This window comes from Acyrthosiphon pisum, chromosome A1 (genome assembly GCF_005508785.2).
Source record: "Acyrthosiphon pisum isolate AL4f chromosome A1, pea_aphid_22Mar2018_4r6ur, whole genome shotgun sequence".
Classification (NCBI taxonomy): domain Eukaryota; kingdom Metazoa; phylum Arthropoda; class Insecta; order Hemiptera; family Aphididae; genus Acyrthosiphon; species Acyrthosiphon pisum.
Genome location: NC_042494.1, coordinates 149734797 through 149745436, shown reverse-complemented (window position 1 = coordinate 149745436; position 10640 = coordinate 149734797). Strand labels below are relative to the sequence as shown.

At 32.0% G+C, this 10640-nt stretch overlaps 1 protein-coding gene across 1 annotated transcript in view; it reads left to right on the top strand.

Moving 5' to 3' along the window:
• The window catches only part of LOC100165952 (UDP-glucuronosyltransferase 2B15-like), an 8352-nt gene extending 2527 nt beyond the window's left edge, over positions 1-5825 (top strand). The window contains exons 2-7 of the mRNA XM_029488581.1: positions 807-1038; positions 1358-1571; positions 1731-2130; positions 3402-3627; positions 4803-5022; positions 5540-5825. Coding sequence (XP_029344441.1) covers positions 807-1038; positions 1358-1571; positions 1731-2130; positions 3402-3627; positions 4803-5022; positions 5540-5813 — 1566 coding nt within the window. The 3' untranslated portion in view covers positions 5814-5825. The remainder of the gene's footprint in view (positions 1-806; positions 1039-1357; positions 1572-1730; positions 2131-3401; positions 3628-4802; positions 5023-5539) is intronic.
• The last annotated feature ends 4815 nt before the right edge of the window (positions 5826-10640 follow it).

Sequence of the window (10640 nt, the reverse complement as noted above, 5' to 3'; positions counted from 1 at the left end):
TCAGTTTTCAAAAGTAAAACATAGTAAAAAATGGTTTGCGTGGATAAGAACCACTATGACTAAACTTATAGTTCAGGTATGCAACCAAATGTTCCTACTAGGAAGAAGAGAACATAGACTGTGCAACATTGTTTTTAATTTTTCGATATCACAAATACGGAAAAAAGTTCTCATAGTTTAAAAATAAAAGTAGTACAGTAAAATGGGGTAACTTTGATAATTTTTTACTGTTTTATGACAATTTCATTTTTTTTTATATGGATAACTTCTGTAGTGTTAACGATAAAACTCTCAAAATTAAATATTAGTTACAACTAGTTCAATATTTTAACGTTTTAATTTTTAAAATTCTGAAATTATCTTTTGAGATATCAATATTTTTTAATATGCTATCAAAGTATCACAACGGGCAATTTCGATACCTATATTTCTTAATGTGATATCAAAGTAACCCCATTTTATGGAAAAAAAATTTAATTATCATGGTACTCTGGTGAATAAAAATATATGGGTATCAAAGTTACCCCGCGAAATCAAAGTTAGGTACCCCATTCTAATTAAAAATTTAAAGCTAATGTAATGCAGTTAGTTATAGTATTAGGATTGAGGGGGGTGTGGGGGACAAAACCCCCCATGGACATGTGTAACATAAACTATTCCAGCACCCCCTAAATTCACACCCAATGTGCGCCTATGGCGACGTCTCAAAAATGTCATACATTATAATTAGGAATAATTTTCTATTATGTCTGTGTGTATATTATAACTTAATTATATTTATAATTTATTTCTGATTTCTATCACAGGTATCAATAATCATCGTGATTTTCACTATCCCCGACAGTTGCGTAGTTCGTCCGATCGGCGCCAATGCGGATATATTGGCGTTCTTCCCGTTGCCAATTTACAGTCATTTTTCTGGTTTCAATCCGCTGTTCTTGGAATTGGCGAACCGCGGTCACCGCGTGACCGTAGTCAGCCCGTTCTATCAAAAAGGAGATGTGCCGACCAATTACCGACACGTACTCATTCCCAATGGTATGTAATATTATACTATATACAGATGGATATTGTGTGTGATTACTCGATTTTCCCCAATCTAGCTATGACATTTTTTGAATTAAAAAATAATATTTTACAGTGTAAGACTTATAGTATTTTCCAATGCTAATAAATAAGTAATAATACAATATATTTACCTATATATAAAATATATGGCCATTGATGCCACTCTAAATTACTTCTGATTAGTTGAAGTCCAGTGAGACCTATTTAATAAATAATATATACCTACATAGGATATATTAATAATAATAATAATAACTTTATATAATATGATTATTTTTCCTGGGCGCAGTGAAAATTCAGAGTACTCGCAGTCCAATGGATATTCGCCATAGGCATAATCGGCTGATCAATATGATCAGCGTACGACTGAGTATGATGAGGTTGGTCACGCGGACTCTGGAGCTGAACGAGACTCGTGCGTTTCTCAACGACACTCAGTACGCCTTCGACCTGGTATTGATCGAATGTTGGTACAGCGACATTTACCTGGCGATAGGTCACAGGTAACAATATAGCAATATAAATTATGTTTTGCAGAGTTATATAGTTCCATCATGTTTCTCTTAATATATTATACCCAAATGCTATGATATAATCAAAGGTTTGGTGTTATTTTTTTAATCACTCTGCGCATATTAAAATTTCACCGGGACTCTGCACAGATATTCCGCTCCGGTGGTGTGCCTGAGCCCGATGGCTCCGTCGGCGACGCTCAGCCAATCGCTGGGCGTGCCGGATCATCCCGCGTACGTGCCGTCGTTCTGGCTCCGGTACTCGGACTCCATGTCGTTCGGCGAACGACTGTACAACGCGGCGATCGCTGCCGCCGAGCTGATCGTGTCTGAGGTCGTGTTCCGGTCAACGGATCAGCAGATGCTGGACGATCTGTACACGTACCCCGGACACCGGAACTGCCCGCCACTGGACGCGCTCCGCCAAGCCGTTCAACTCACATTGGTCAACGGCCACCACTCCGTGTCGTACGCCAGGCCGTATCCGCCGAACGTGGTGCAAGTGGCCGGCATGCACATACGGCCGCAGACGTCCGCCTCCGTCGACCGAGTAAGCACGTGACCTAACAGTTTTTGGATGATATTTAAATATTTACACGTGATAGCAAATTGTATTTTTTTACATTATTTTAAGTCATTATATAATTATAGGATGTGCAACATAACATTTTTGAATTCCATTCCTTTGGATGGACCTTTAAAATAATATATTCCATTTTAATATTAATCAACAACCGCTGACCACAGCAGGTTAGATCACCTCAACACATAGGTGCAAATAAGGGGACTTTAGGGACTATAACTCCCCCAAAAATGTCCACAGCCCCACAAAAATGTCCTAAATTTTGTTTTAAGCTTATTCAATATTATCAAAGTAAGGCTTTAGCCCCCCCCCCCCCCCCCAACACCAAATCCGTTGAAAATCCCAAATTGTTACGCCTATGACTCAACAACATTATTCTAATTCGGAATAGGAAATTAAAAATGTATGTTGAAAAAAATTAAAGTACAACAGAAATTTTTTCAAAACATTTCTACTTAAATATCATGTAAAAAAAAAATGTTTCAAAACAAATACATTTAGTTAAAAAATAATCAACCCCAATAATGTTATAATATGTGTCACATTATATTAATAATTCAACTTATACCTATTTACTGATCAGTAAATAGTTAATATAATTGTTTAATGTATTTTAACCATAGATGTCAACAAACAGTACTTTAAGTTGTGGCTCGGCGCTGCGCACTGGATGAAATCAATCACTTTAACGTGATTGAGACTTGAGAGTAAGCAACTGCCGCTGCCACTATAATCTAGTTCTCGGATGGGTGGACCATCCAGGATCGTACTATCGTAGTGTGCAAAAACTTTGCCGATACATAAAACGGCGTGTTTTCAACCGTGCCAACCGTTTTAACCTTACCGTACCAACCTCTACCAACCTTACAGGCTAATGATCTCAGTCACACAATTTTATAGCATTCATGCCTGTTCTAAATATTAATAACCTGTAAAAACAGTATGTATATATATTATTATAAAGTTGGTAATTACAATAAATATTAGTATGTTGATCTTTGAATGTATTAAAAGCTTTAGTTTTTAGAAAAATGTAAAATATTATTTATTTTAAATAGTAAACAACACATATAATTTGGTACCTGACATGTGTGACTATATATAGTGATTTATAGGAACAAATAAAATTAAAGATGCCCCTAAAATGTAATCATTTAAAATATATAACTTAAGACTGAAATTATTTAACATAGTTATATTTTAATCAATTAAATTCGAACCAAATTTTAAATCTTCAGCAGAAATTCAAAGCGCTCCTCGATGGGGCAACCCATGGAGCGATCTACTTCAGTTTCGGATCTAACATAAAGATGTCGGACCTGGGGGAACGTGACGTCCAGACATTTGTCGAATCATTCAAGAAGCTCAAGCAAATTGTGTTGTGGAAATGGGAAAACGGGACCATTGCCAACATGCCCGACAACGTGTACATCGATAAATGGTTTCCGCAACAATACATCTTGAGTATGTGTATTAAGGCCTAAGGGGGCTGCAGCATATGTTAAAAAAGTGACTTTTAGACCAATAAGCTAGACAAAACTGGAAAAATTTGGTTTGATAGATTTTAATTTTGAAAACGTATTATGATTGATCAACAAGTTTACTAGGAAATGATCGAGGCGATTTTGAATATTTTTTTTTTTTAGCTGTGATATCCAAGAATAAAAATATCGAAAAAATATAATATTTTTGTATTTATATTATTCATTATGACACGAACAATAATTGAAATATTCAAAATCAAAAGCTATTGGTCTAAAAGTCACTTTTTTTTATTGACTGGAAGCCCATCCGGCCCCCTTAAGGTTTATTTTATGATACGGAATTTAAATATCTTGGAAAACATCATGACAAACAAAATTAATTTTTAGATTGGTCAAATCTACATTAGTTTTGATTTTTGAAAGAACCTGTAGCAGCCCCCTTAATGTAAATATCAAATATTCGATTATTAATCGATAATCGGTATAGGTACATATAATGGAAATCCTCGAAAATCCGATTTCGATAGGAAGTCAATTATATAATAATATGATGTTAGTCATAAGTCATAATACATAATTTATAATAGTATATGCAATAACTTAATAAAATATGTCTACAAATTGAATGTAGTTTTTACTAATATATATTATACATTTTGAATTTATGCCTAAATATTCAAATACTATCACTGTTATTTTTCGAATATATTATTTTTATCATCGTGCAAATAACATATTTTTAAATTTAACGGAAATCGCATCATCGGAAACAATAGCAAAAAAAAAAAACACTGAACCTGTAGGCTGCGAAGTATATTATAATATTCGATGGCGAAGCGCACAAGTGAGATATGTGAAATTTTTTTTGAAAAATAAATTTAGTGCTTATTCATTTTAGATATAAAATTCTACACGTTATGCACAGACATCAAATATTAAATATTTACTCCGCCAGATTATATAATATCAATATTCAATACACATTTATATACCTACATTACGTCAATGGTTAATTTATTCCATATTATTTATTATTAATGATATTTTTTATTAATACAGTTGTAAAATAATTTTATTAATTCCCCTGAAAATAATTTCTCGAATATTAGACTTCATTATGATGTACAATATTACAAATATTGTTTCTATTCAAAGGCCATAAAAACTGTAAGCTGTTCATAACTCACGGAGGATATCACAGTCTCGTGGAGGCCTTGCACTATGGTTTGCCATTGATTGGATTCCCGTTTTATACTGACCAGTTCTACAACATGAGGTTTGTCATCGAAAACGGTTTTGGAATTGAAATCTTACTGGAAACCCTAAACGTAAAAGTCCTCGTCGATGCTATAGGAAAGATCTTGTCCGATATAAGGTAAGACAATGTTCACAATTTAATATAGTTTTACATGGATATAATATAATAATACATATTAAAGACATCTACGTGAATACACTTTTGTCCAGAGATTGAAAATTAGTTTCAAAATTGGATTTAATTTTATGTATGAAACTCAGAGAGTACTTTTATCAAATTCATTTTTATTTAAATAACCATAAAAGTCTCTCGTGTGTATAGTACTAAAGTATATTGCGAGTGTATACTTCGTAGTTTGTCATTGAAAATTGTGTAGGTCGCTGTAATAGATTTTTTACATTTGAATTAAATAATAATAATAAATTATTTCATACTTACATAAAAGAATACCCAATAAAATATGGCAAAACTAATATTTCGTTTTTAGTATTTATTTTTTAAGAAATTTGTTTTCAAAACCAATTAAAACTACTTTAAGAAATTATTTTAATTTTTAAATCACTCGGTTTGTACACCTTGCTAAGTAGTATTCTATACATTTTTATAATACATTTATTAATATGATTTATTTCAGTTATAAGAAGAACGCCCAAACAGCTTCCAATATTTTCTTAGACCTACCAGTTTCCGCGATAGATACCGCATTGCATTCGGTCGAATACTTAATCCGAAACGGTGTTGCAGATTACAAAGTTCCCGTGTCCACGATCTTGAGCCGATATCAATATTATCTGAACGATGTGGTGGTTTTGATTGGCGCTGTTGTAGCTTTGACCGCGTTAATTTTATATAAATCTATCGGTTACTTAAGGAAAATAATTAATTTAAAAGACAAAAAGTCAAAATAAAGTAAAGACACAGGTACCTACATTATTATTATATCATATTATTATTTAATAGCATAATATTATTTAAAATAAAATTGAGCAGTAATAATAGCTTTGGAGTGTAACGAATTATATTTTAAAAGTTAACACTTTGACGGACAGTGAGGAAAATTTAATAATTATACAAAGCATTCTTAAATTAATTAATGTTCTAGAACTGCTATCCCGTTATATCAAATGTAATATATTATTGTAGGTATATAACGACAGCGCGACTTGCCTGTGAACTGAGGTACACTTAAAACAAAACCGCTGAGCGCCGTATTGTATAATTGTTCATTTTGTCCCGGGCGAAGTCGGTTATAGTGCAGCTACAGTGTTATATAAAAAAACCATACTTTGAACCTTTTAAGAGTGTAATAATTATTACCGAAAATAAAAGCTATTTAAAAAAAAAAAATTATGGCTGAACATTTACGTCAGCAACGGTTGCCTACGTGCTTTTCGGCGAAAGATATAAGCGGTAAAATGAGATAAGAAAAAAAAGTTGTAACGTACAAAAGTGCCAAAATCGTGTCGTAGGAAAGCGCCAAAATCCTAGATACCTGTGTGCCACGGTTAATAGATATTAAATAACAACCAATTTATTCAAATTATATTTATTTGTATGTATATTATATTTTAACAATTTGTTATAAGATTGAAAAAATCAACCGATTTTTTAAAATTATAATTTTATAATTTCTAATATATTTATTGACAATTTTAATGTATATAGGTATATTATAGGTAATATTATATAGGTATACCTATAGTATAACTATAGTTATATAAGACATTAATTTTGGCGCAAATGATGTCATTTTTGTACCTTTGGCGCTTATGTCATATAACCGTGCGTTTAAGTGAATTTATAAATAGTATAATATTGTAAACATATAATAACCATTATTACACATTATTTTCCGACCATTCGACCTGTTCGGTTAGACTTGGTAAGAGTTCCTGCGAGTGAAGATATATACGGTAACAATATTATGTCTGTGTTTCTGCGTCTTTTCTGAGTCATTTGAACTACGTCCCCACTGCTCCGCGATCGAAATCCAACAATTTAAAGCAAGATTGGAGGGGAATGACGTATGTACCTACGGCTGATTCAAATTGTTGATCGTCACCACCACAAATGTGACTGTCCACATGGATAACATGTCATCGGTTCCCCGCAGCCCGCAGGTATCCAAATACCCTCATGTCGGCTGTTGGGAAAAAAAATAAATGCAAAAAAATGATGTAGGTTTTGTTCTTTTATTTAAACCAGTTCAACAACGAAAAAAAAACATAACCGTCTCGGTGAAAAGACTGACTAGACATGACATGCAATAATTTACATTTTCTAAATTGGAGATTAGTTTTAAATATGATAAGTGCAGTGGACTGTATTTTAATTGATTACATTATAATGATAACATTCTTGATAAACATACCGGTCCCCTTGAGAGGTATTCTCAAAAGGAAGTTGAATAAATAAATAAATAATTCAAACATTAACATAAGTAAAAATGGCATAATGGGGTAAGATACAGATAGATTTCAACAGAGTACAAACTATAGTATCATAAAAATATAAAATTCACATAAGGTCACACAAAATTATTTAATTAATAACAAAACAAATAATGGAATAATTGATTTAATTGGTGGTAACCAGTTTAACTAATGTTCGATAGACAGTCTTATGAGTTTATTACGCTTTAGCACCGAATCCTGTGTCTTCAGGGTGACAACTCGCACGAAGTGGTCTGCAGGATTGGGATGCACCTGGAGGATTCTGGCTAGGGGCCACTGAGTGGGAGCCATATTTTCTTTCTTGAGGAGGACTAGATCGTTGACTTGAAGGTTAGGCTGGGAAGTTGTCCATTTAGACCGTTGTTGTAATGTAGCCAGATAATCTTGCAACCATTGTTTCCAAAAGGACTGCTGCAGTTTCTGTATTCTATTCCGCCTGGTGAGTCGATTGGTAGATGTTGGCTCAGGAATGTCGACTTCAGGTAGTGACATAGGAGCTTTACCTAACAAGAAATGCCCGGAGTTAGTGCTGAGTAATCGGTGGCTTCCATACTAGCGGGGCAAAGTGATCAAGAGTTAAGTTGCGCTTCGACTTGACAAAACAGTGTGTGTATATTAACTCCACAATGGCTGAACACTAGTGCATAATTATAACTCTAAAGGCCGGTAAGTCAGCCATGAGTTAGTGTCTAGTTAGAGTTAATTAAGCAGCTTACAGCCACAAGGCATCTTTGACGTAGAGTTTACTCATACAAAGTGTCCATACACTTTGGAGATGCCTATATTGTGAGTTCCGACTGAAAACTGCATAATTAGTTTATTCAAGCTTAGAGTCAATAAGTCATTATTTTTTCTTTAAATGTATAGTGTTATGCGTAAATATGTATTACAATTAAATAGAATCATGATTCTGTACATAATTGCCTGTTGAGTTTTGTAATTTATAAAATAATAAAACAAATCATTATAAATTTAAATCTATTTATTTTCGATACAGTACATAGATCAAACGAATTGTCGGCAAGACCGAACCATTATTAAAGATTCTAGGTCACTTTAGGCGGTTGGGTAAATATGTTAATCTCAGAACGCCGACACTTTATACTATTATATACATAAAACATATATTGTAAATATTAGTTATATAGTAGATAATACTAAAAAGAGTGTCATCATCATAATCTATAATATAATATATATTATAATATAGTATTAAGTATATACAGTCACACAGATGTTTATATTATAATAGACATCTGGTGGTCAATGGTCATATATATTGTTATGTCCTTATCTAAATAAACGGTTCCATCGGCTCGGTCGACACCCATCGACCATCGGCCTGATCTATACAAAGGCATTCTCCCTGCGTCCGTCCTTAACGGCAGTCATACGTAATGAGCTATATAATATAATATGTTCAGTATAATATTTTTGTGTCTTAAATAATAAATGTATTTTTTCAAATATCTCTAATGTACCTATCAATTATTGTGTTCTTGATTAATATTAAATTATAAGTTAATCAATATTAATCCTATTTCTTTTTCCTTCGTTCATCGAATACCCAACAAGTGTGCAGTCAAATTATAGGGTAAGTTAATTTACTATATAATTAAATCATACATAATATTATGTATACATATTGCGCACACATCCTATTTTCATTTTTCACATTACTACAAGTGGTGTCCGAGCTCGTGGCTTGAAACACGAAATAAAAAAATAACAATAATAATAATAATAATGAACAATTGTTAATGAATATAAAAATCTAATTAGGTACCTTATCAAATAACAAATGAACGACGAAAATACAGAGTCGGGAAAATCTGAAAATAATTTAAACCCCCCAACACTCTCTTCAAAAGAATCTTAAAATTTAATTAGACAAACCAATTTTTGAAATCAAAATTTTAAATTTTTCTAATAATAAAAAGCAGGTAAGTAGATGTCGCTCTGCTGTACAGTAGGTCATGTGGGTCATTGTATAATGGGTTGTATTAGACTTGAATTCAATGATATATCATTGTATTAGAAAAACGATTCTGGGCGGAGACGGTTTGTCAGTCTGGATATTTTATATCGATATTATTTATTATATCCTGTAAGTTGAATTAATATTATAATATTATAATTTTTTTATTCGTTTCTATGGTGATAGACAAAGCGTTTAGAAATTAAAATTCCATTATTAGCAGTTTTGTAATTTATCGGTGGTTTTTCACGTGGCGTTAAATAACTATTGATAAAATCGAAAAATGACCTCTCTATAAAGTACCATCTTGATCCAATTTGCTAAAAGATAAGGTACTATATGTTGAAATTGAAGCACTACTTTTGGTAGACATTTTTTATACAGGATATATAAAAAAAAAAAAATAAACACCATTGTAAAACCAATAGCTTCCTCGCTCCGCTCAGAATCTAAAAATGTAAAGTGGGAAATTTGTTTATTTAGTAATCACACTACAGATACATGACTTCGAAATAAAAATGAAAGTCAACCACAACAATGTAATAATAGAACATAAATAACTGCTATTTCAATAACAAACTTACAATAACATATTTGCAATACCAAATTTGCGATAAAGTAGGACACTCAGCAAAAACGTGTCAATTTATCAATCAGAACTCTAAAAACTAACTTCTAGGTTGAACTTTACTGATTGATGTTAACTTTTATCTTCAGATTTTCAAAATTATAACTAAAAAGTAAATAATATTATAACCAAACCACTATAATATATTAAAGCAACATTCAATAACATTACAATTCCAGTAACAATAATAGACACAAATGATATACCAAATAATTGGAAAACAAGAGAACATGAAAAGTTTACCTATTAATTTAATACACGACTATTACCATTATAATAAAATAACTAAAAATATTAACAACATTAATGATAATTTTAATAATAAAACAAAATTAATTTATTACGATTATAATACAAACAAAAATGTCAACGATAGTAATTAATAGCAAAATCAGATCAATTTTTAACTACCTACTATAAACCCGGCGAAAATGTCCCTACAGGAGACGGAATCTGTGGTCTCTATGCGTTATAATATATGCATTAACGCATTGAATGATAATAAATAAGATTAAATAACTTCTATTGTTCAACCATTAGAACTATTACAATTATCTGACCTTCCAGGCCATTGGTGGTCCGACAATTAATTGGCCTCTATTGTCAGCTATTATAATCATGACACTTACATTTTCGACGAGAATTCAAAAACTGCTGTTATCTATCGTATAAAAAT